The sequence below is a fragment of the Callospermophilus lateralis genome, chromosome 3 (assembly GCF_048772815.1).
Source record: "Callospermophilus lateralis isolate mCalLat2 chromosome 3, mCalLat2.hap1, whole genome shotgun sequence".
Lineage (NCBI taxonomy): Eukaryota > Metazoa > Chordata > Mammalia > Rodentia > Sciuridae > Callospermophilus > Callospermophilus lateralis.
The window spans coordinates 161,790,591-161,817,970 of record NC_135307.1 but is presented as its reverse complement, the minus strand read 5'-3'; the positions used below and the strand labels follow the sequence as shown (position 1 = coordinate 161,817,970).

Sequence of the window (27,380 nt, the reverse complement as noted above, 5' to 3'; positions counted from 1 at the left end):
GTAGCTTAGACGTGCCAGACCACCCTTACAAGATTGAGAGGACTGTCTTATTTTTAAAAAAATATGCCTTGAGAAGAAAGGAACGATACCACCCCCTAGTTGTGTCAGAGCAGGCTATCTAGGATGGTTAGAAGAGAGACGAATAGAGCTTCACAGGAAAGTATTTGTTGATTATGAGCATTTGATTCCTAGCATGGAAGGTTCCATTGTGAATCTGCCCCAGATTGTGGCTCTGAAGAAGAAATACAAGGCCTACCTCTACATGGATGAGGCTCACAGTATTGGGGCCTTGGGCCCAACTGGCCGGGGTGTCAGAGAATACTTTGGAATGAACCCTGATGATGTTGATGTGTACATGGGCACCTTCACCAAAAGCTTTGGATCCTCTGGAGGTTATATAGCTGGAAAAAAGGTAAGGACGGGATTCCTTATGTCTTTTTAAACCCTGAACACCCCAAAGCATGTCAGCAGGGCTTCTCTGAATTCTTTGAAAGTATCAATTCAATGTACCTTGTCTTGTCTAATCTCTGTAACCAGTTCAGAGCCAGGCAAGGCCTGGAACAACCTGGAATTCACACTCCAGTGATAAAGAGAAACCTGGGGTGAATGATCACATTATAATTAAAAAAAAAAAAAAGAAATGCTAGCAGTATGCACAAGGTACAGAGGATCCAGACTCTCCAGAGTAGGATCTGGGATCTTTTAGAATGAATTTCAATCTATAATTGAAATCTAAATTTTAAATGAAGACAGATACTAAAGAGGCTGACCCCATGGGTTTTAAAAGTTTTGATCAAAAGAATGACAGGATCAGGAACAGACTTTTAAGACACTTTGTCTACAAAACTATACTTACTCATGTTGTTGGATAAGTGATAGGCCAAATATGTCATTCTCTAATTTCTCATCTATATAACTAAAAAAAAAGTTCTGATTGGATGTGATTAGATGATTAAATGAATTCTAACCCTGTTATTTGAGAGCCCATATATCACCAAGGGGTTTGTAAACATACAACAACAAATATTGGAAAGAAATTTTAAAAGAAGAGGGACAAGAAGAAAATCAAATATTCCAACTCCCCGGATCAGGGAGAGAGTTGTCAACCTCCTTACATACAGCCTTATCCAACTCTTGCAGGTCATCTCACACAAGCTTACACCTGTCCTAAACAGATTGTGTGACCATGGAGTTTGGTTCTACCTTGCATTCATGGCACCACAGGCCCCAAACTAATGCATGCAGGTGGCATCTACAGCTTGTCTAAAATTCCCAATTCCCTTCTCCTATGACCAGCAGGAACACAAGCTCAGGCTCCTGGTAGGAGCAGTGAAAGTCTGTGATTTAAAATAACGAATTTCATTTTAGCCACTCTCCCTGCCATGAGATGTACAGATGCTTTAAAATGTTCAGAGTTTAAAGTGGTCTTTTACCCTTCAGTAAGTACTGCTTTCTTCCGGGGCTTGAAGCATGGTTTTTCATCCTCCTCTACTGTGGGAATTAGCAGGCTAATGCTAAAAACATAGGAGAGGCCCATATTCTTACAAACGTCAGCTAAATCTAGGGAAAGGTTAAATATTCCCTCCTTGTCACAGCAGTGGGATCAGAAGGTCTCAAATTTAGAAGCTCCCTCATCCAGGTTACATTGCTTTGTGAGGTTGTGGTTTTGTGATTACTTTAGCAGCAGTCTGAGCTACAAAATTTGTAACCAAGCGTAACTATGTTTCCTGAGCCAAAGGCACCTGAATAAACTGAAGCAAGCAGATCCTTGAAATGCTGTCAAATTGGGTAGATGTCACATTTTTCTCTTTTGAGTGTCTTCGTTTGTTACCCACTTTAAACAAAGGCTTGTGATTAGCTGCAGTTAGGACCAGCTTGCTATGATTTTCTTCCACTTTCCATTCTGAAGTCAGTTGCCATATTTAAAAGTGGAGGTACTCTTGCCTGCATGACATCTATTCATTTGGGGATCAAGACTAAGCAACTGTAAAATTATTTACATTAATTAGGATTGCAGAATAATTTTTTACATTTGTTCATGTCCTTGCACTTTGAAAATTCAATTTTGTTCACCATATTTGGATCCAGCAAGCTGCCTCATGCACACCCCTTTTCTCCTTCCCCTCCTCTCTTGTCCCCAAACTCCATGTTACATGCAGTCTCTGAATGCACCACTAGATGGCAGCAGGAATTAGAGAGTGTTTGGCAGAGGTTCGTCAGCCAGGGCCCTAAACCAGCAAGATGTGAAACCTTGAATACATAAGGTAGTTTGGAAGACCTGGAGAGTAAGCAGAGGACACCTAAAAAACTGCATGTGTGGATCATTCTCTGATGATTTTAAATTTAGTCAGACACATATCTGTCTGGAACAGTTTGGGTGAGACCATAATAAACCCAGATAAATTTATTTCCTTCCAACCTAAACAGCCCATGAAGGAATACAATTTATGTATCTGCTCCTTGATATCTTTATAATTTTTAATTATATTAATTTAAAATTATATGTACTTCTTACTTAAGTCACATATTTTATTTCCCTAAATTTTATATAATTTTGTGAACAATTTCATTTTAAAGTCTGTTTTAAACTATGCTTTCGAATCAAAAGAGCATAGGATTGGGCAAATAGTAAAAATTTTTATTTGGAAAATATTTCTATTCATCTATTTAAATAATTAGTGCTCAGTTTTCAAAGTTTATGAAACTTTGGATATTTGGTAGTATATATTTCAAGGCACTGGGGGGGGACTACAAAATAGATCTAAGATTCAAAACCAATGGATACAAAATTAATCATAAAAAAAGTTAAGTGCACACTTTTAGTCTTGACATTTTTCTGAAACTCTAAAAAATTTCAATGTTATTGGGTTCTTAGTAAATCTTGAAATTGGAAAATAATCATGCAAATAAAAAAATCTAGAAAAAAAGATTTGAAAAAAGACAAAAATATATGGCTCTGAAATCTCTTTAAATAGCCTTACTCATGTAGAAGGATGATATTCCCCAAAACAGTGTTTGGGAAGTTCTAGAAATCCTTGAAGAATGGGTCAGGGTCAGCTTTATACATTAGTAACTGAACAAATCATATAAGAAATCAATATCTTGATTGATTGAGAAAAATTGGCTTAGTGCTGGTAGGACCACAGACAATAGTGGTTGTGTTTGGGTCTCAGCCTTCCCCTCACAAATGTCCTACAAATTTATCTCTGCTAATTAGAGATTGTTTCTGGGCTGTGGCTTTCTTTCCCTACCTCAGGTAAACTGTCAAAGCAATTTTTCAAAAGCTTGCAAGAGTTTTTAATTTTGCTCCCATGGTGTTTGGAGCTGCTATATATAGAGAGTGAACAGTCCATTTGGAGGACCCTGTCCTTTTAAGACCTTTCAGATGAAATGTCAGATAATCCTTTCCCTCCCCATGTCAGAGCTCCATGCCATGAATGACTTCTTTGAAGAAAGCCTGAGGTGATAGGGCTAGGTTTCTTTCTGCTTTCGTTTCTTTCTTTCTTTTAAGTTTTATTTATCCAGTTGCTTGGAAGATGTGTTGAACACAGCAGACCCTCGGTTTTTCTCCAGGCATAGATCTGCAGACTTCTTGCATGCCTTTGCTATTCACTTGCTTCCACAGCCTCCAAAGGCTGACCAGAAAGTTGCAAATGAATGAAGCAAAGGTTGTCCTCATGACTGATAGGTTGCAGGGCTAAAATTCTGAAAGAGGAGAGTGGGATAGGGCAGCAGAGTTTGGGGTGATCATTAGCCCCAGCAGCCTGCATGCCAGAAGGAGGCAAGCCCCTTGCAGAAGCCAGCTCTGCCCTGGGTGTATTTAACAGCCCTTTGAAGTAAATAGGGGTCATGGAATGAGTATCAAGATGTTTATTCTAAGAGCCTCCTGTCTGATTTCCTCCAGAAAACCCACCCTTGTCCTTGAACTCCAGGCCTATGGGTAAAGAAAATAATCAGGGTTTTGAACTTACAAATGGACTTAGAAACCTCATTCTGAGCAGACCTCTAACCCACACTGAAGAAAGACACTACCCAGACTAACCTTACAAAAGACCAAAGCCAACGCCTAATTCATGGCTAAAGGAGCCCAATGGGCGGTGTGGAAAGAAAGGAAGGGAATCAGTAAGCAGGAATTGAGGCTTTCCTTGACACTCTCCAGAAGTTACTTAAAGACTCCCATTTTCTGAACCGCACAGCAAATTAACCCCCACCAGCAAATTTAGACTGAGAGAAAGTGAACTCAGTCTAAAGGAATAATAATGTAATATAGAAGGTCTTCGTGTTGTATTGATGGGCTACTTACTCAAACTGAGAATGTTTGTGAACTTCTCAATTTATGAAATAAAATTGGAGTTGGGGACAGTGGGAATCCAAAGAGGCTTTGTCTTGGTTAAAGTGCCCTTCAGACCAGGAACATTTGCTATACTTGTTCCTAAGAATGCAGCTTAGTACTCCCTATATACATCAAGGAGTTCCACTATCCTTCTTCCATCTTTGAAATCCCTCTGCCTTCCACTAGATAATTAGGATGTGCTGGGCCCCTGCTAAATATCCACTTCTGTGGATTTTAGGAAAGTGTATTAGCTCTATCCCTATTCCCAACAGGCTTTTCTTTCCTTTGAAGAAACAAAAGTAATAGACATGAAACATTTAAAGACAGAATTCAAGCTGTGGTTTAGGACCCTGTAGACTGGTGTATATCCAGAATTCTTCCCCCTCTCCCCCATGAAAGGGACAATCTCTGTGGATCAAGAGAGTACCACAGAGTAAATAAAAGTTTAATTGATCTTGTGCTCTCCTGGACCCTCCCTCGCCTTAAACTAAGCCCACTCTTGGTCTGATTTGGAGAGATAATGAGTCTAATACCAAGGATGGGGTGGACTCCAGCACCAGATTCTTTGGATTCAAATCTTCATTCTGCCACCTGTTGTGAATAATTTTCTGAACCTCTCTGTGACTCAGTGGTCCCATCTGTAAAATAGTGATAAAAGCAGTACCGATCTCATAGAGTTATTGTGGAGCTCAAATAAGTTAAACACCTACAAAGTTCTTAAAATGGAGCCTCACATAGGAAATGCATATACATTAGTAATGGTGTCAATTTTAGCCCCATTTTCTCTTCAGAGTCATTCAGTCTGTCTTCATGAATGAGTATTCCTTTGTTTAGAATGCCACTCTCTTTCTTTCTTTTCACTACTGTTGCACCACCCCATAATCATGAAAGAAGATCATGAGCTGAATATCGTTGGCTTGTGGTGAGAGGTTATCTGTGTGTAGTTACATAACCTTAGAACATTACCTCCTGCAAAATCATGGAGCTGAGATAAAGACAATCTGCAGAGTTTTATCTTTTTGTCCCCTCTACTCATCCATGTTACATGCTTGAACCACCCACTCTCTCCTACTTGGTTCCTCCAGCATCCTATGAGAAGGTACTCACTCTCAACAGAGAAAGAAAATCCCTGCTGGTTCTCCCTAGAGATGCTGGACACAGAACTTGAAGGGCAGCCTGGTTGTAGCAACCTGGAAAATGATTGCTTTCTTTTAGAGGTATACCAGATGCCCCAAAGTGAACTTCCTAAATGCTACTTGGCTAATGCCTTAAGTCAGAACATCATCATACACATGCTCTTTGACTAGAGGAAAACTCTCCCAAAGAGTTTCACCAAACTGATATGATTCACAAAAGAACAGAATAGACATAAAGTTAATTTTCATCATAAACATGGGTAATAGATGCCAGGGACCAGAGTATGGTCCCTATCTGTCCTCCCTTCCCTCTTGAACTGCCACATATAGGTCAGAGCAAGTCTTTGGCAAACACTGACTAGAAGGAAAGATGGAAGAAAGGAGTGGGAAGAGGAAGAAAGGGGAGAAGAAAGAGAGTGAAGGAAAAAAAGTGAATAAAGGGAGAAAATACTAAGGAAAAAACATTTCAATGGAAAAATTGAAATGAAAAAAATAAATAAATAAAGAGGGGGGAAGGGAACCCGAGTCCAAGGAAGAGAGAAAGAAAGAACGTAGGAAGAAAAGAAGAAACAACCAAAAGGAATAAACCATTTAAAGTGCAGAAGAAGGAGGGAGAAAGTAGAGAGGAAGGCAGAGTGGAAGAGGGGACTTAGAATGAAGGACCTTGGAGGAGGCAGGAAGGACAGAATGGAGCTTTTGGCTCCCCCTAAAGGCCAGGTAGTCATCACCTATTGATTTAACTTTCACCCACCACATGTGAGGCTGACCAGCCACTTTACTGAGGAAGATGAACTTCAAATGTTCAAAATACTTGTATTAAAAAAAAAAAAAAAAACATGCCCACAAATACCCCCCAAAAGATGGGAAAATGAGAGGCAGGGCCCATTCCCAGGCTCAGAGGGGGAATATTTATATGACCAGTGAAGGAGGGTTAGAAGGATATGGAGCTACCCAAAAACAAAAGATCTCAATTCCTAAGAGCTCTTCCCAGTTCACTGCCATAAGGGATAATTAGAGACTTAAAGGGAAGTTTAAGCTATGATGATATCCTAGAGAAAATGGTGTACCTTTAAAGACCTCACTATTAATGCATAATTACCACTAACCGCCTTAGTTTTTCTACAGAATATCCAGAGTCCCAGGCCATGAGCCAGTGAAGTCAAGCTGAGCACATGAAAATACCAGCTCTGAGTCCCTCCCCATTGTGGCATTCAATTTTTGAAACTTCTTAGGATTCTCAGAAAACTTTCCTGGGACTTTATAATTGGCCCCAGAAGTTAGGCATGTGGGTTAAATATTGTTCCTACCCCAGAAAACCAGCATTCTATAATGGCTCAGCACTCCAAAGATTGTTATATAAAAATTCCAATAGGTCTCTATGGCCTAAGGCACAATCTGCATTTATCTGGTCCTATCTTATACTCTGGTTTAATTTCCCACTATCCCTCCTAACTAGTTCTCTGCTAGCCTACAAAAATGTGTATCTGTTAGTCTTTGCTAAGTAACAAACCACCCCAAAACTTAGTGACTAAAACACCACATGTATTTAGCTTACAATTCTATATATAAACAATATGGGCTAGGCTCGACTGGGCTACTTTTTGGTCTCATCTGAACTTGTCCTTGTGTGACAGTCAGCTGTTGGGTCAACTGATCACTGGATGGCTGGTGTGGCCTTTGCTGAAATGGCATTGCTCTTCTCCACATGCTCTCATCCCCCAGCCAGCTAGCTCAGGCTTCGTTTGCATGGCAGCTTAAGAAGGTTCTGAAGGCATAGGCTCAGAACTAGCTCACCATCACTTCTGCCACATTCTACTGCTCAAAGTAATTCACAAGGCCAGCCCAGAGTCTTCTGTCTCTTGATGGAAGGGCCTACCAAGTTGGATTGCAAAGATGTATGGGTACAGGGAGTAAAAGAATTACTAACAAATCAAATATACGTGCTTTCTGCAATCTTGCCTCTCTGCACCTTTGATTTCTCCCTTGTGCCACCCACTTCTTACAAGTTTTCTTTTCTTGTTTATCTTCATTCTTCAAGGCTTAATCGATCCCATCTTCTCACTGGAAGCTTCCCTATCTATTCCAACTATCTACCAGTAGCCTCTCTCTTTCCTATGCATCTTGTAGCCCTGTTAAACACATGTATTTACATATCTATTATTTCTTGTACCCTTCTGCTTCCATAAGCATGATCATATGTAATATTCTCAAGGGCAAGAACAACTATTTCCTGTATTCTTTGGATACTGCTGAATACTAAAGCAGGCAGTGCTCATATGTAGTAGGCATTCAAAAGTGTTTCAGAAATCATTTTTCCTTTGTACATCTGGTTTTAAATTGGAGACCTTAACTTCAAACTCGTAGCACCCCCCTTTATACTGTTCATAGGTGTTTGAAGGAAAGACTAAGAAAAAAGGGTTATAAAAAATAAGCAATTGGCAATCCCCATTGGAAACCAGAGCACATTCATCTTTTGAGCTGAAAAAAATCAAAATATCTTTTGTTGCAATGAATGGGGATGGAACTAGATTTGATAATCACCACCAGTACTGATATTTATTTGCCTTCTTTTTTGGTTTCCTCTTTTCTTTAAGGAACTTGTGGATTATTTACGGGTTCACTCACATAGTGCTGTTTATGCAACATCCATGAGCCCCCCGATTGCAGAGCAAATAATCAGATCCCTGAAACTCATCATGGGCCTGGATGGGACCACACAAGGTAAGAGCATCTTCAAAGAGCACAGTTCCCTTGAACTCCTCTCTCAAACCTCTCTGTCAATCTGACTCTTTCTCAAGTACACATCCTTGTCTTATGAAGTCCAATTTGTAAATCAAATTGGGTGACAAGTATACTATAGCTGTTGTCAGTACACACACATACACACATGTACACACACAAATCCTTTGTTAAACAAAGAAAATCTTCTAATTCACCCTTTAACATGATTAGCAAATTTGGACAATTTTGTGTGATCCATGTTAAAATGAAGTAAACATTGTGGTGTTTGTGTGTGTGTGTATGTGTGTGTGTGTGTGCCTATATATGTTTGAGCTCTGTCTCCTATATTTCCCAGAGACCAAATTAGTCTATTTAATATTCACTTCTTGAAACGCTTTTGTATTTTTTTCGGCAGAGGTTAGGCAAGGGAAAGCCACCAGTGGCCACTTGAGGACCTATGGGGAAACACACACACAATAGCTTTCCAGTCATTTCTTTGTCATTGGGTCATCTCAGCTAAAATTTAGCTACTTTGTTCAACCCAAATGAATATAATCTTCTTTTTAAAGAATTTCTTTTTGAAGAATGGTTTCATCAAAGCCTCTTGGAACTGTCCTTCTATCTTTCAGATCTCTTTTATAGAGTTTTTACTATGTGTCACATACCAGTGGGGACTTCAATGATGAATAAAGCAACTCTCCCTGCCAGGCAAGCTAGTAAGCACATTTATAGAAGTAGCAAATTATACTGACCCCAGAGCAGGCCACTAGGCTAGGCAATTCTTGTACTCTGTCCCTCCTTCCAGCTGGTACAAAGCCCTGTATTGTTTAGTGCAAACTTCCAAACCTATTTCAGTAGATATATGGTGATATCCCTCCTTTTTAAATATTATTAAAGGCAGCAGAATACTTACTCAGATAGGTGTTTTACCAGAAACCTAGGACCTGTTGGCCATTCACAACCTGAAATTCTGAAATCTCAAATGCTCTAAAATCTGAAACAAAATTTTTGAGAGCTGACATGATACCACAAGTGGAAAATTCCACACCTGACTTCATGTGACAGGACATAGTCAAAGCAAGTGATTAAAAATATTTTATAAAATTACCTCTAGGGGGGTGGGGTTGTGGCTCAGTGGCAGAGCACTTGCCTCACACATGTGAAGCACTGGGTTTGATCCTCAGCACCACATAAAAATAAATAAACAATATAAAGATACTGTGTCCATCTATAACTAAAAAATATATATTTTTTAAATTACCTCTAGGTTAGGTGTATCAGGTGTATGTAAAACATATATGAATTTTGTGTTTAAACTTTAATTCTGTCCTCGACATATCCCATTATATATATGCAAATATTCCAAAATCCAAGAAAATCTGAGATCCAAAACACTGCTGCTCACAGCATTTCAGATAAGGAACAAACTGTTTTCCTCATTTAAAGCAGAGAAGAGTAAGGCTGGTCTGGTTGAAGCAGTGTCTCCATACATTCTGACCTATAGCCATTGTGGCCCTTCTATTAAGCTATCGGTCTCCCCAGGATACTTATCTGGAAACCACAAAGTAAAACTTTTTTTTCCCCCACTAAATCAGGAAAATGGCCTGAAGAATGGTTTCTGATAATTTCTCTTCCTCCTGTAAAATTCAGTGGTTGATTGATCTCTAAGTTCTTCCCTGGGATTGCATCTTGTTAAATGTTCTTTGCAAAAAGGAAATACAAACCCAGTATAGGAAGTCCTGATTTTATAGGCTGAAGGTAGTCGAATCTACTTCCTAGAATCTACTTAGCATTGTGTAGCCTTTGGAAAGTGATTTATCTTTTCAATCCTGAGAAAATTACTTAAATTTTCTGTGCTTCAGTTCCTCCAGCTGTAAAATAAGGCAAATAATATTTATGTGTGTAGGTTTCATAAGAATTTGGTACATTAATCCATGTTGAATTGTTTTAAATGTGTCTGGAAACAATAATAAGTCCTATCGAACTGTGTATTATTGTTATTTGCTGAAGTGTTCAAGAAGTATTTGAACACTTTTCAAGGATGCTGTAGGAAAAATTCTTACTACAGAGGAAAGTAGGACTAGATGTCTATCCTGACCCTTAGTCAGGATAAACTAAGTTACACACCATAACAAATAAACCCTGAAAATATCAGTGGCTTAACAGAATCAAGTTTTATTTATCACTTATACCAAACAAAGCTAATGAAATCAGACAACTCTTGGCACACTTCTTGTCTATAGGGCAGTGATTCAGGTAGTTTTCAGGCTTGGCCATCTTGACTCATAGCCTCTATGGTCACCAAAGTAGAGAGAAAGGGAGGTCAGTCTGCAAGTGACACTTATCACCTTGCTTGTAGTTCATTGGCAAAAATTGGTCACATAGTCATACCCTAAAAGAGGAGGTGGTAAATTAAGAGATATGGAGATTAGGCCAGGTATGGTGGTGCATGCCTGAATCCCAGTGGCTTGGGAGGCTGAGTCAGGAGGATCGTGAGTTAAAAGCAACAGTGAGGTTCTAAGCAACTTAGTGAGACCATCTCTAAAATAAAATACAAAATAGGGCTGGGGATGTGGCTCAGTGGTTGAGTATCCCTGAGTTCAATTCCCAGTACCCTCCAAAAAAGAGATACGGAGATTGTATAAGCAGTTATTTCTCAGCCTTTAAAAACTAAAACTATTTAGAGTTACATTCATTTCTATGTGTGTCAAGTTACCTTAAAAAACATTTCAGGGGCTAGGAGTATGGCTCAGTCATAGAGCACTTACCTAGTATGCTCAACCCCTGGGTTCAATCCCCAGCACCACAAAAATAAATAAATAGATGAATAATACTAAACTTAAAAAAAAAAACTGGCCTGAAACCATTGGCTTTCCACAAAGCTGTATTAATTTTTTCTTGAACTTCAAGCACTTCTTAATGGAAAATCAATTATTTGAGATTTAAGCAAAAATGCAAGTGACTTGTCTCATAATAATCAAAATTATCCTTTGGTATTATTTTGAAGATGATTAACTAGGAAAACGTTATTTTGAAAATTAGCCTAAGTCTCAGCAGGGATTTTCACTAATTTCTTAAACTCTTTGGTGCTTTGTTCTTAGAATCAATTGATTTATATGTATACAACTTTACAATCATTTCCTTCCCTCCTTTGGATTGCTTTACCCCTTCATTGCAGACAGAACTCACTGTTTATCTGATCAGAATTGAAGATCTGCAGAAAGATTTCATTTGAAGATATGATAATTTGCCCTTCAGTAGTCATCCATCATCAATTTTTCTTCCCCTGAGGTGGGAACTATTTCTCTTGGTTCTTTCCCTCAGCCTTATGATTAAACAATTATTTGGTTATTATTTTTAACCTCATAGTTGAAGTTTCTCACTTTACTCCTCTTGCCATCGAAAGAAAGAAAGAAAGAAAGAAAGAAAGAAAGAAAGAAAGAAAGAAAGAAAGAAAAACAGAACAGAGAATTCTGTGTGTATAGTCTATTTTCTCAGAGCCAAGATAGCAGAAATAGGAAGACAGATAGGAAAGTTTCCTTTCAAATAAATGAACAAAGGAAAGCAATAGAAAACTCAATTGACAGAATCATCAGCCAAGTTTCAGGTGGTTCTGCCTGGCACATCTTTTGAAGAATTCAAAGGCACACAGTGAATGATCACACTGGCCTCATTTACAACAATGCCTGCTTTAAAGAAAATGAACAGAAACAGGTTGGGAATATTGCATTAGCTTACCCCTTTCTACAGAGACAGACTGCCTTTCAGGGTAAAGTTGCCCAACACTCAAAGGGATGCACTGTCATGCTAGAGCTGACTTACAGGATCTGAGAAAGAGGAGCCTGGCTCCAAGCCTTCATCTTCAGCCCACTCCACTGCAACTGTGATTGGAGCCTTTCAAGGCTTTGTTTCTGGTGGAGTTTGGGGAGCGGTTGGCCAGATCTGTTCCTTGATGAATGTCTTCACTTTAATCTGCAATGCAAAGCCATACGCTTCAAAGAAAGGCAAGCTACAGGAATAAGGTCAGCGTTCCTTTGATGCCAAGGTTCAAAGATGAAATAGCAGTCCCAGTGAAATGACAATGTTTATGCACAAACAGCCACCTTCACTCTGCAGCCAGGCTGCTGGTGGAGTTAATGCACACAGGCTGAGGGGCTGCAGGCCGGGTGTGCATTCCATATGCACCAAGACCGGTTTAATCTCCTGGCCTGTCACTCTGTGCAATGCAATGAGCCCAAAGTGGAGATTTGATTTCCCCATCTTAATGGATGTTGGGTGGTCCCTCAGCCAAACCCATGCTGTAAGCCCCTTAAGGGCAAGAAATGTGTCTTGAATTAATTTGGTGTTCCTCTGAGTGTCAAACTCAGTGCTCAGCTTAATAAATATGTCATGACTCAACTTCCATCTTGCCAGCCTGCTCGATTTCAGGTCAGTGTTTATGCTAAATAAGATTGTGGGGATGTTTATCTCATAGGACTAGGAGCCCGGAATCAGTTCCACATCAGTTGTGGCAGCTGAAGGGATCACTCAGTGGTTGAGATTACTCTTGGAGAGGTCCAGAAAGATTGCAGCTCAGCATCTTTCTTCATCTAGACATAGTACAAGCAGCCATAGGAGGGTGAGTCACAAATTACAGACCTCTCCCCTAAAGAAAACATGTCAACAGTTGTCTTATTTTGTTTAAGTCTTTGATGCCTGGTTTTCAATTCATCAGTCAACATTTTTTTTTTTCCAGCTTCCAGTCTTGACCATTCCTCTCCACATCCACTTTTTCCAATTCTGAATAACCTTTCACTTCTCAGAAAAAGTACAGATTGAGTCACATAGATGAATAAAGGGGTACATGCTGTGCCGGACTGCCTTGGGCCCAGGGCCTGGCCTATCATTTGCTTCATAATCATTGCTTGCCCTCTCTTCACCTCAATCTTGCATTGAGAGTTGAGGTTGTCAGGAAGATCAAATGATGTGATATAGAGAACATAGTGTGCTGTTTGATACATAGTAAACAATAAAGCTACCAGTATTTTTAACTTGTTTGCTGTTTTCCCCTTCCTTTCACAAATTTTCCAATAGCTTTTGCCCATCTTGGAATTTTCCCTTGCTCTCACACCTGATTCCTACTCTGTCAGCAAAACTGCAGCACTTCCTTTAACATATATCTTTAGAATCTGGTCACTTCTCACTTCTCCATCACTCCTTCCATCATGTCTCACCTGGATTACTGGAGGAGCGTCTTGAATATTCTCTCCAGTATGCCTTTGCCTTTTTATGGTTTGCTCTCAAAAGACCAAAATCATCCCTGTTATTATTAGTTTCAATGTACAAATTTGTGGGGGCACAATGTGATAATTTAATATATCTATACACTGTGGGTAATGATCAAATCAGGGTAGCTAACATTTATATATCCTTCAACTTTTGTGAATTTCTTATTAACATTTAATTTTTCATATATTTATGGAGTTCAGTATAATATCTCAATACATTGTATGCAATACTGATGATCAAATCAGGATAATGAACATTTCTATCTTCATATCATTACTTCTTTTTTTAGAGCCCTTGAGCTCCGCTCTTCTAGTTATTCATAAAATAATAGAATATTATGAACTGTAGTCTCCCCCACCCACTCTTCTATAGAACACTAGAGCTTGTTCTTTCTATTTGTGTTTGGGTACCCATCCTCCAACCTTTCTCTATTTTCTCTCTCTCCATAATTGCTATTCTACATTCTAATTGACTTTTTTTTATAACATCCATACAAGAAAGAATATGTGGTACTTTAAAAGAAGAAAACAACATAATTCAGACCATGCCACTCCCCCACTCAGAACTTTCTGTCAGCTTCCCAGCTTACTCAGTATAAGGTCCAGATGCGTGCAACTGAGGCAGGAGGATTACAAGTTCAAAGCCAGTCTCAGCAATTTAGCCAGGCCCTAAGCTACTTAGTGAAAATCTGCCTCAAAATAAAAAATAATAAAGGCTGGGGATGTTGCTCAGTGGTAAAGGATCCCTGGCCCCTGGGTTCAATCCCCAGTTCCAAATAAAGAAGAAAAAAGAAAACCCAGTAACAGTATAAGAAGCAGACTGACCTTCATGCCTTCAGTGGATTGGCCCCCTTCATACGTCCTCCCACAATTCCCTTTATTCAGTGACCTCTGGGCAGCCAGGCAGCCAACAACCTTGGAGTTCTGGGATCATGTGGAGCATCTCCTGCAGAAGGCCTTTGTGCTTGCTGGTTTCCCCCAGAACTGCTCCTCTGACCAGCATCTGTGTGGTCCATTCCCTCCTGTCCTTCACATGGCTACTCACTCTTTCCTCTCCTCTCCCTCACATCACTGCTCAGAATCAGTCTTTCAAGGGGAACAGCTCTATCCTAAAGAGTACACCCTCCTTTTCTCTCTCATTTTCCTTGCTTTGCTTTAATTTCTATAGCATTTTATGAGGGACTGAAAATTTGGTATAGATAGATGATTGGTAGACAGATGTCTGCCTAGAGAAGCAGCACTTTGTCTATGTCCTTCATTCACTATACCAAGAGCAGTGCCTGGCAAGCACCAATTCTCCTCAGATATTTATTGAAAGATAGCATTCTTCATTCTTCTCTCCCTCTTATCTCAGCAAGTAAACAACTCTGATGTCCTTTAGGTCTCTGTTACTTAATTCCTTCTGAAGGCACTGGCCCCTTTTCACAACCAAAAACTTGTTGGTTTTGCTTATCCTAAAAAGCCTTCCCTTTGCCCTTTGTTCCCTTTTTCCTTCCACAGGAGAGAATCTCAAAACAGACAACTGTCCACTTGCTCTGTTTTCAGTCCCCTCAGCTTGTCCTCTGCCCCTCTGCCCCATGGACTCTGCCATCTCAAAGTTCACTCCTGCTCCTTTTGCCGGATTGTACTTGACCTGTCTGTATCGTTCCCTTTTAAAAAATGTTCTTCCCTCAGATTTTTCTTACTTTTCTGTCTCCCTCCCTTTTTCTGCAGGTTTTTTTTTTTTCTTTTGATATTTGCCAGAATCCCAGCCTCTGTTCTCTTTGCATTTCCCTTTACACAAGTACCCTTCCTTGTTTTAAAGGAAGCGTACTTGTATAAAAATATGTATAAAAATGTTTTATATATAAAAATATTTGTATAAAAATATGATTCTGCATCAAGATTACCTGTGGAGATATGGACCCCACCCCCAGAGATTTCTGCCTGAAATACTTATTGTAGTTCTATTAAGGCCCATGCTGCTAGGCTAAGGACCACTCTTTGAGAACCAATGCTTATTAATCACCTTGGATTCCTTCTGTCCCTCCCATCAGGCATTAATAAGTTGTAAATTTCTTGTGGATAGAAATCATCATTATTATATCATTAGCCATCAGCACAGTGCCTGGCCCCATAATAGACTTTCAATATAGAGTCAAGTTGAATTAAGAAGAAATGTGTTAAGTCCCAATTGTGTCATGATGAAGAGGCTAATAAAATACTTGAGGCCATTTCCTTCTTTTTCCTCAGAAGACTTGGGGACATTTTTTTTTCCTCAGAAAAACTGAGTACTTAATATCAGATGCCTAAGTAACTAAACTTGCTCACCAAGGTCAGCCTCTGACTTATAATTCTTGCCCATTTCCATAACTAGTTTTGCTCACTATATTTACATATAGACTATAATCCCATGGATGCAACTGCCCATGTGTCTCCAATCATCACTTCAAGTTTCATGAAGACAGGAGTGCCTGATAGGAGGGAGCCATGACTGCTTTATTTATAAAGCAGTTGTTCTCAAAGGATGGTCCCTAGACTAGCATCGTCAGCATCACCTGGGGCTTGTTGGAACTACAGTAGGCATTTATGAATCAGAAACTCAAGGGGTAGGGTCAGAATCCCCTCTAGGGGACGCAGGCTCACGTTTAAGAACCACATTTCCATATTTTTTTTTTAAAAAAGGAAACAAATAAGTGTATGTCTGCAGAAGGAAACAAGAACTGAAGATAGAATTTTGTCCAATGCAGGCAGAGGTAGGAGGCCTAGCAGATATAGAATAGGGAGGACATACAGGGGATAAAATTACTAAACCAGAAAAAGGAAAGCATGAAACATGTTTTGATCCATCTCTTTGAAACCTTATTTCAATCAAAATATAAACCCTGTCCACTCAGTTACTACAGGAATCTCACCTATCCTCCTCAAAACATGTTACCATCTAGGCATCAAGACTAACCAAGAGGATTTTGCTCAAATAAAGTGCATGTTCCTTACAACAGGCCATCCCTAAAACTTGTGCTTTCGTACAACTTTCTGAAGTATGTAAAGTCATAACCCTTCATGGTCATAACATTGATTGTATTATGCAATTTGATAGTAGGAATCTCACAGAGATACTGCCATTTCTTCACTAACTCATGTTCCTTGGGTTAAAGAGAATGGTATTCACATTAGTTATTTAAAATTGTTATCATGTCAGTGCATCTTCAATAGGTAGAAGGGAATTTTTGAGGAAGGAGATCCCCAACAGGTAACACTGCTAAGTGTTGCTTTATTATGGGAATCAATTATGACCGATATTTCATATCCGTAACATGAAAAGAATGGCTTTTCCAATAATTATGTGGGATCTGCTTGACTTTGCACTATATGGCTGATCATTGTCCTTCCATGATGATTACAATTTTGAAGACATGGTGTTGAAGTGATCTGAGCCTGTTTTAAGAAAGTTCTGCTCAACTTAACACACCTACTAAATGTAGGATACTAAGTTCTTGTTATACCTCCAATTTCATTATCCCTGAAATATCTACTATATTAGCAGGCACTTTGCTTCCTTGTTAATGTGCATCTTTTAAAATCTGCACAACTATATTTCTTAAGATCTAAATCTTTGGATACTTTAGAATTCTGCATTAAAAATATCTTTTTAAATAGTTAACCAGAGACAGGAGAAATTGGAATGATTCTAGCTATAATTAGCAGGCTAGTGATTAATTTTGTATTACTCCATTGACTAGCTCATTCTTTATTTCACAGAAATGGCTACAGGAAAAACCATAATGTCTACGATTTAATCAAAGCTGTCTCAACTGTTACTTCAGTGTTAACACTGATGGAATAACTATCAACTTTCTAAATCATGATATCAGTTTTGCTAACACATGCATGGAAATAATTTGTTTATAATTGAGTGGTCATTAATGTCTGTAGTAAGGAAAAGAGCAGTGAAAATTTACTTCCTAAAGAAAATGAAGACAAAATTCTATTTTCTAATGTATACTATCTTATTTCAGCAGACTACACCTGCTTTATTGCTAATAAAACCTCCTGTGCTTACACGATAAATCGAGGAAACAACGAAACTATTTTTCTTTACAGTCGTGTGTTGGCTGAATGAATGACCTTATTCAGTGTAAGGTTGGCCACATCTCATCAACTATTCCCCAGGCATCTATACCTCCCTGGGTGTGCTCAGGGTTTGTCCTCCATCTGGTAGGCTCTCGTCTGCCCCCACAACCTGCTGCACCCATTCTTCATCTCCTAAACCCCTCTTAATCCTTTTGAACACTATCTTGATAACCCCAATCAGAAAATAATCCTCTGCTGCCCCTCCAGTTTCTGAAAGTTTTTCTTCTTATTAGTTATATGCACCCCTAATCCAGCCCTCCAAATAGGCAGTAATTTGTTATTTAATTGTGCTTTAAAAATTAAATATGTGAATGAATATGGATACCAAATGCTAGATTTTGGACTAAGCAAAATTCCTGTACAAGTCTTGGAATTTAAACCATTTATAGATATTTCCAACTTATTTTAGAGGTGGCCTATAAATCATTTTGGTTCAAATATTGAAGTTATAATCACTTCATAGATGGGTACATGCATGAAACAAAATCTAAATTCGCTTTTTAATGATTTTGCTAAATGAATGATTTTACATTGTGTACAGTAAGGGGTTTATCTATACCATCAGATAGAGAAATGAGTTGAGTAAGATGGATAATTCAAGCTAATGCTGCCCAAATTGCAGGGGAAAAAGAATGGAGTTCTTCCTTTAATTATCCAAGCAGTTCACTGAATCCTTCACTTAAGGTTTCCTATGAAGACACTACTTAAAACTCTGCACAATAATCAGCAGGGACTGGAGGCACCAGTTTAATCCTCTCTGTCCAGATGTGTATATTTCTGAAATATAATAGACTGGATTGATTCGTAACCATTCAAAATGGCCTTTTCCTTCCCCTCTCCAATTCCTCCCCCTTCTTGATGATTTTGTACTTTGGATGTTTTTCAATCAAGAAATTACTTGTTTTTATGACTTAATTTGGTGACTAGTAATGAGAGGCTAATTTTAGTTTAGAAATTAACTCCTGTGAAAAATGCAGATTACATTTCACAATATACAGCTAATAAAAGAGAGATGGGCTGGGGTGTGGGTGTAGCTCAGTGATAGACCACTTGCCTAGTATGTGCAAGTCCCTGGAAAAATAGAAAAAGTAAAGAGTCATTAGGGTTTTGAATTCTTAGTAGCTTTTCATAGTATCGTTCTTTGTGTGGTCAGCATTAGTTACAATTGGTTGTTAAAACATAGAAAACCCAACATATCAGTGGCTTAACACAATAGAAATTCACTTTTTCCTCATATGAAATCCAAAATTGGTGTTCCTGTTGAACCAGTTGTTCTCCTCCAGGAATCTAGTTAGCTTCCTCCCATTTTGTTTCCTGCAGTGTCACATATGGCTTTCAAGTCTTCCACCAAAAAAGTAAGGAGCATAGAGGACTGTTCTCATAGGCCATAACTGGAGAAGCACATTTCTGCCCAAATTCTATTGGCCATAGCTCTGTCACATGATTTTGCCTAACCACAAAGGAATCTGGGAAAATGAAGTTAATTATCTGTCTAGGAGTAGAAAATGAGTTCCATGAATCGGTATCCAGTCTTTGTCACGGTAGTTAACTTCAGTCCTGGACTTGCTTTCCTCAGACTTTCTAACTGTAAGATACACATTTATTATATATTTAGATTGTTCCCAATTTTTTTATATTGACTTAATAAATAAGCTCTTGAATTGGAATAGAGTAAAAGTAATAAAAAAACAAAAGCAAATAAAATCCAAAGGACTAAAGTTGGATCTCTTCCTTTTATAGGGACCGTGAGGGTTACTAGTCTGACTTTTAATACACCCACTTCTGGTTTCTTTTTCTACTTGTGGGACAGAACTCTGCCCACCACATGGCAGGTATTCACATCATGATGTTGCCAAGTTATCAATGCTGTGTACTTTGTATCCCTCCAAGGATAATGCTTCCCCAAAATAAATTTAAAATGACATACAATTCCAAAAGCTCTAAATTTCGGGCCAGAAGAGAGGAGAAAGTATATATTGGAAATATTAACATGTAAACCCTAGACTTTCTTATTATTATTGTCAAAATGAGATAAAACAGAAAATGGCATCATTGTCAGAATATTATAAACTTCAATTTAAAAAACACACACATAGGCCGATTATCTGAATTGGATGGGTTTATTTTGGGTTAGCCCCAACTGGTTCACTCAGCTTTCATTGAGTTCTTTTGGGACCACAGACCAAGAGGAAGCTAACAGGCTGGAGTGGGTATTGAACGTCTGATGTGGATCACATTAGCCCTAGCTCTTGACAAACCAAGGTAACCAGACACAGGGAAAGATTGAATTCTGAGCCCAGACAGAGAAATGAAATTGGAGATTCCATATCAAGCTTGAGCTATATAAAAGTACAATTCTGTTCAACATCACTTTCAGCATTTCATCTACTTTGAGAAGCACTGAAGTTTGTGTGCTTCTGTTGTTATGTCTAGGTAGACAAATTCATGCTATATAATTCATGTTGTGCCATATGTGGGACTTTTTAAACAACAAAAAAAAATTCTCAAGTTTAAATTTCTGGGTTTCATCCAATGATTAAAAGGAGGAATTGAATAAAAAGCCAATGTCTTTCAAGTAACTTCATTAATTTTAAAACTCAACCACTTTTGTGTAAATTCTGTAGAGAAAAGACAAAGGGAAAAAGAGTGATAACTTAGAATGTATTTACTTTGAAAAAATAAACACATGCCTTATTTTAAACTCAATTTGTCAGGATGATTTCATTCATTCTGATCATTTGGGAAAGTTTATCATGAGATTGGCAGATGAGATATTGACCCTGCTTCTAAACCAATGTGGACTTGGAGAAAGTGGCACCAGCCCCTTCCAGCTGTGACCTTCAACCTTTGCTCTGGTCCCTGGAACAGGGCACACATATTTTCACACTTGAGTTTGATAGGTTTAAAAACCAGGAGTGACTAAGTGGGAAGATTTAGGGCACTGGGAGGATGGAGGGAGAAAGGAGTACATTGGGTGACAGCAATTAGCTCTCAAGAGAGGAATTTTCTTGCTTTCCTACTGTTTATTTTTGACATCAGATACAGTCACAAACTTCTCTCATCAAACACTGCTTTTCTTCAATACCAGCTGTTTGGGGGATGCAAACTACACATATCCACCCACATCATCAAGCCGATCTTGGTGTCTGTTATTTATTGCACAATTTTACTCTCCAGTAGAAATTCTGTCTCTCCTCTGAGGAAGCAAAAAGAACTGTGGTCAAAGCAATAAAACTATGATAATTAAACACCCAGTTTTTAAAGGTTTGGGTTTTTTTCATATTTTTCATTTTTTATCACAGCAAAGAGTTTATGAATACCAAATTGGCTTCCTCCCCCGCCCCCTTTTTTTGCTCTCTGTCAAACTCAGCCACAACAATCCTCCCAGGGAGGATTAGTTCTGTCCCTTTGAGGTCCCTTGATGAATGCAAGTGGCATCAACAGAAAATTCCACCTAAAATGCACCATCTGAGGGCCTTGGCATCAAAGGCCCTTGGCATTTTTGTGAAAGGCGCTAAGTGCTGCTTACTAAATATATTTGCCACTTGGTAACCAGCTGGAGACACCGAAAGAGGCTAAGAAAGAGACAGAGGGCACAAAAAGCTGTGTTTTCTAAATGGTTTCAGGCCACTGGCATTTCAGCAATAGCTAATACAAAACAGATGTCAGGTGCTATGCTCCACTGGCTTTCAACGGAGGGCCTGCCTGGACCCATGATTAATCACCTGTGCTGGGGGGTTAAAAAAAAAAAAAAAAGTTCTACCTGGTCTTTTTGTATGTGAAAACCTAAGGTCAGGGTTAGCAATCAAGGTGACAGGCATTGCCTCCCTGCCCCACTGCTTCTTAAATACATGTAGGACAACTTGGGTTTGTCCAATAAACACAAAATTCACCAACAAACTGAACCCTAGCAAGGAGGGGACATTTGCCTGATTGTAGAAAAATGGCTAGCAAACTGTTCCAGAACCTTCCACCCCTTCATTGGCTTCATCTTAAAAGTTAGCCAAGAGTAGGATTTTATGGCAGTCCAGGAAATTCTGTACTTGCTTGGAGTCCTTTAAAAAATTTTCCCCAGCAAGAGTGTCAAGAAAATCTGTTTGTTTTTTAGATGGCATGGGGGCCGAAGGATAGTGTGGCCACTTCCTTCCAGCCATCTTACAAACAAGATCTTTTTACATCAGGACTCCTACTGAAGATCGCTCTTCTCATTTGTCTCCTCTGTCTGGATGGCCTCTGAGGTGGGAGAGTTGTGAGGTTACGTGCGTGGAATTCCATGCTACCTCAATGCAACTGGAAAAGGAAAGACTACAATTCCCTCTGTGGCCTCTCCCAGAGCTGGTATTGCATGTGATTCTTTGTTTTTCCCAACATGGTCTCGGTTTTAACTAAGTTGGTTTGGAGACTTCTGTTATGAAAACCAGCTACCTCAACTGCCACAGCTGGGGAGGATTTAGCAGGTGGACTCCTGCCCGAGAAATCGTGTGTGTGTGTGTGTGTGTGTGTGTGTGTGTGTGTGTGTGTGTGTGTGTGTGTGTGTGTTTAGGCTAGAGGGAATGTATTAGCTTCCTATTTCTGCATAACAAATGACCACAAACAGAGGCTTAAAACAATGGCCATTTATTATCAGTCTCCTTGTGTCAGGAGTCTGGGGATAGCGTGTTCTCTGCTCAGACTCTCATGAGGCTGAAATCAAGGTACCAGCTGCTATGCTTTCATCTGAAACTCAGCTCCTCTTCCAAGATCACCTGGTTGTGACAGAATTCGATTCTTTGGGGTTGTAGGACTGAGGTTCCCATGTCCTTGTTGTCTGTCAGCCAGGGCCTCTCTCATCTCTCACCTTTGGCCCCACCATTGTCAAAACCAGTAATGGAGTCTCCCTCCCTTTAAATCCCTTCCTGTCTCTCTTTGAAATCTCTTCCTTCCGGAAGAGCTGAATCCCTTCTAAGGGCTTCCTGTGACAGGTGCTAACTATTGGTTCATGTTCCTAAAGCTTTCACCCCATTATAAAGTGGGACGACTTTATATAGTTAGATTCTCAGTGATCCTAAGATTCAACCTGAGCCCCTAGAACAAAAGTGATTCTGATGAACACTTATAACTCTGGGAGATAGGAAGGTATTGGGGGACATAGTCCACAAACTAAAAAGACCTAGGAGGGCACAGAGGCAGCCTGATAGGCTGTCGTGACATTGACCACAGGACCAGTTAGAGAGCGAATCCCCTCACTCTATTAAGTGCTTAATATTAATAGTCAAAATAGTCTTAAATGGGCATTGTCATTATTATTAATTATCATCATCATCATTCCCATTTTTCAGCTGAGAAACCCAAGTTACAGAAAGATATAGTACTTTGCCCAAAAGGATAGTGTTGATTTTGAACCCAGGAAACTGGGTTCACAATCCTTGATCATCTGTCTGTGGTAGTGTTGTTAAAAGCCAAAGAAAAGTTCTTTCCATCTATTTCCCCCTTGCCCACACCTCTGGGAGCTTCTGCAGTGCACTTCTCCCAAGCAAGTGCTTTGGAAACATAATTTTTAATTATGTAGGTGGATGCCCCAAAGAGGGTCTGCCTTCATTTGCATGACTTCTCAGAGTTCTTTCAAGGGGCCGATTAACCAGGTTACCTAGCCCAAGACGGGTCCTTTGCCTTTGTGTCACAAATCAAAACAATCATTGACATGTATCTCCTCACCTACTTTGGACTTGTGCACCACTCTGGCTGTCCAGCTTGTACTGTAGGTTTTCCCTTCTCTGAATCCATGCATGATACACTATGAACTTCATCTTCCTAACCCCCCTCAGAACATGGTGTCTTCAGCTTATGATGCTGCCTTTGCTCCCCACTACCCATTCCCAAATTCTGACTCTGAGGGTGGAAATTGCAGCTCCCACTCATCTGATTCCATAATCTTTTCATGACTCCAATCCAAATGTTCTAGGCAAGTGAGTTACCATTCCTGCTATAACCCCTACCAAACTTATGTGTCCAAGACATGAACTAACCAACTCCAGGTCTCTACTCTAAACTCTCAATACTTCTTTCATGATGCACTTGATTTTCCACCTACTCTTAGGAATGTATTGAATTTTCTAGTTCATAAGCTTCTTGTAAATAGTGAATGTGTTCGTCTTTCAGTCGTCTGCTAAACAATAGCCACCTGCACATAAGAAGTCCTAAATAAGCAGATGCTAAATTAATCCTCCTCCTCAAAGTCCTAGGAAATACGTGAAGCAGCTATTACTGTCATCCCCATCTAATAGTAAATTGAGGCTCAGAGATGATGAGTGACTTGCTCATCTTCATAGAAAAACGGACAGATGGAACCCCGCAAAAATTCTTTATCACAGAATGTCTTCAGTTATGATCAATCATTACTTTTAGAGATTCAACCACTTTGATATAATTTTTCACTTTGAGCAATGGTTCTTAATTGGGGTACACCCCACAATTGCCCAGAGAGTTGTTTTATAAACATCCCTTCTAGAACAGAATATAATGCAGAGGGAGGCTAATATATATATTCTAAAAATTAAGTAAAATAAATTTTAAAAATTCCAGAAGGCTTTGGTGTGTCCCTCTACTTAAGAATCACTGATTTACAAGGGTTTCCAGAAGGTTTTCCTCTCAAATTACCTCCTTTTATGTGTAAAATTCCATAATTGGTGACTTGCTAAGAAATTGTTCTCTGCTTAAATGCAAATTAATATTAGGCTCTATTATTCATTCAGTAAGTATTCATGACACATTGCAGTGAGAATATCTATATCTGTTATAAGGTACTTATTTTCAGTGGTATATTATTGGATATCTATACTGTCTTCTATCAGAGCATTTCTTTCCAAACAGTCTTCAGAATTTTTTCAGCTTCTACTTCCACCTCTGCAGCTGGCCTGGCTCCTGTACATAGAACTTTACACATGTGAAATGTATGTATCCATGAATCATAGGATTCATAGATCATACTGAATGAATTAGCCAGCTTTTCCAAAGGACAGACTGTGTCTCAGGCACAGCCCATTTCCAGATCATCTGAGTAATTCTTTCCTCATCTCCAAGCCTCAGTTTCCTCATCTGTAAGGGGGACCCATAAACACCATTTGCTGGCTCACAGTAGGTATGCAAGTCATGTCCTTCTTCACCCCTCCTTGTGGATTAAATCCCTAAGGATGTTGTTGAGCAGCTGGTGGGGAGGTGAAAGCAGGGTTTTCTTCAGAGCCCTTGAAATCTGTCCATGCAGACGTCCAGCCACCCACTCTAATGACCAGTCAGCTCCTGCATGCATTCCACAGGGGCATGACTGAGCAGCCTGGAGAGCCCTTGGAACATGTGTATGGGACTATAAAACATGCCGTAACCTTGGAATCCCGACATCAAAAGGGAGAGCTTCAGTGCCTGATAAAAATGTGCGTTCCTCTCAGCAAACCACTCCAAATGCTGTTTTCTCCACCCCACTGGGAAGCTTGTCACTGCTAATGTGATTCTTATGATTCTCACCGCTCTGTAGCCTCTTGATCTTTACTGAGATCTCTCTGCCCCAAGTGTGTTGGAAACACAATGTCCTGTCTGGTGTCCAGTACTTAAAATAACAGACTCTGGGTTCCTGCTGCCACATTGAAATTTTACTCCCAGATCTCTCCCCAGTACCCCAACACCATGCCAGGGGGAGCAGCCAAGGACACCATGGGCAGAGAAGTGGATAGAACATTCTTAGACCACTGCAGGCATTCTTTAATATCAATTTGATTTTCTCTGGCTTAATTTTTCATAAATATGAACTTCTTAAGTGGTGATAAATATTTTATGGAATGATACTTTCCATCTCCAGAGACAAGGAGTACATTTTCCAAACAATACTGCCTCGCAGCATATTTGAATTGTCTTAGTCTGTATTTTGACAATAGTGATGTGATAAATAGTTTAAGGAGGGTATAAGTCATGTATATTTCTGTCCATTTTTGAGCCTAGGAAATAATAAACTAATATATATCCTGTGGATTCTGGGTATATGAATGTTTCCTCCATTAGAAAGTGAGCATGGCAATGGTATTGGCCCACAAGCTCATCAAATTTGTCTCTTCTTTAACTTATAGGGGGAAATGTCTTTCTCTCTCTCTCTCTTTTTTTTTTTTTTTTTTTTTTTTGCATACCAATGGTTTTACAGGGAAGAAATTTTCCTTTTTAAGCTAGGTCATTCTGGTAGTTTCCACTGTCCATAATTCCTTCTGGCCCTCTGGGAGACCGAGTTGTCCCAAACATAGTTTTGGAAATGCCACAGACCATTGTTTTTATTAGGGGACTGCAAAGCTTTGTAGTAAGATGCTTTGTGTTTTATTTGTTTTCCTTCCTCTGCCCCAGCTGTTTTTGTTTTAACAGCATTGGAGGGAAGGTTAAAGCACTCTTGGCCTCTGTTAACCTAGCCCATCTCTCAAGCCAACAGGGCCAGAGATCTGGTCAGATAGAACAGCAACATACAGGTCATCAGCCGGAATGGGTTCTTCCCTGATTTTATCCACCCTCATGAAAGAGGTGAGGTTGACAGGGGGCCGCTGATTCCATGTTGAGTACTTGGGAGCAGGTAGCTGTCAGGGGAGCAGGTCACCCCCACAAAAATTCACCTTTTGAAAAGCAAAATTCATGGCCCAGTCTCATCCACAGAGACCCTGATTCAATTGGCCTGGGGGACAGCTTGGGCAATGGGATTTTTCCAACCTCTCCAGATGATTCCAAGGTGCCACTGAAGATGCCGAGGGCTACTGCTATTAAAAAAATTAAATTAACTTTTTGAGCACTTGCTGTATACAGTCCTGAACAGTTTTCCTTCATGAATCCCTTTATTTCTCCCAATCTTCCTATGAGATAAGCTTATCTCTATTTTACAGATAGCACTAAGATTTCAAGGCTTTATGTTCTCGAGGTAGAGTTTGATTCCCAGTCCATTTAACTCCAAAGCCTGTTCATTTTCACTCAACAGCCTCCTCAAAGAACCTAGAATTAGGTAAAATAAACACATAAATTCTCCAGAAGTCTGCATAAGAAATCTTCTTATTCTCTTATCTGAGTAAGGACCTTTCCTAACTTCCATGTAAGATATAGAAGAAGAATCTCTTAGGAATTTTTGGCATTTCAAAGAGGATTTTGTTGTTGTACACATTCTCCCGAGTGCCCAGGTACCATCCTGTCAATGGCCAATACTATAGGAAAGGATTTGTGCAAATATTCCTTTCATTTTTGCAAAGCACTCTTCAAGTGAGGATCTCAAAGCACAAAATAATTAATAAAATCACCCACATCCTGTCTAGTTGAGTATCGTTTTATATGTACAAATTCTCCTCTGCCCCCAGGCCCTCAGAGAGAATGCAAATGTTTCCAATTTTAAAGAGTGAGCAGTAGGTAATCGAAAGGAGTTGTATCTTGGCCAACTCCAAAGACCCCAAAAGCATTTATAGTGACCTATATGAGGAAACATGGTGACCACAGAGTGTGTCATAATGGCTTGTCAACCGTGCTGTGCTAATAACTGATGCAAAGATAGCAAAGAGAACGAGAGCAAAAACATTCAGCTCTTACAAGTCAGATATCCCTGGAGCCAATATTATGATCTATTTGGTCAAGCCTCCAAAGGATCTAGAAGCACTGAAGTGGTGACATTAGCTGATGATCCAGTTACTTGGGTTAATCAAGGCAGAGGGGACAGACGGGGCCAATTAAGTAGCTGAGCAGCCCAATGATAGATGAGTCATTATAGGCAAGTGCAAAGATAATGCCATTGGGAAAAGCAATTTAAGTCATTTGGGCACTTCCAGGCCA

General features: G+C 39.5%; 1 protein-coding gene across 1 annotated transcript in view; it reads left to right on the top strand.

The window, feature by feature from the left end:
- The window catches only part of Sptlc3 (serine palmitoyltransferase long chain base subunit 3), a 138,058-nt gene that overhangs the window by 95,717 nt on the left and 14,961 nt on the right, over positions 1–27,380 (top strand). Inside the window, exons 8-9 of the mRNA XM_076848956.2 lie at positions 193–412; positions 8,064–8,190. Of these exons, the coding sequence (XP_076705071.1) occupies positions 193–412; positions 8,064–8,190 (347 nt within the window). The remainder of the gene's footprint in view (positions 1–192; positions 413–8,063; positions 8,191–27,380) is intronic.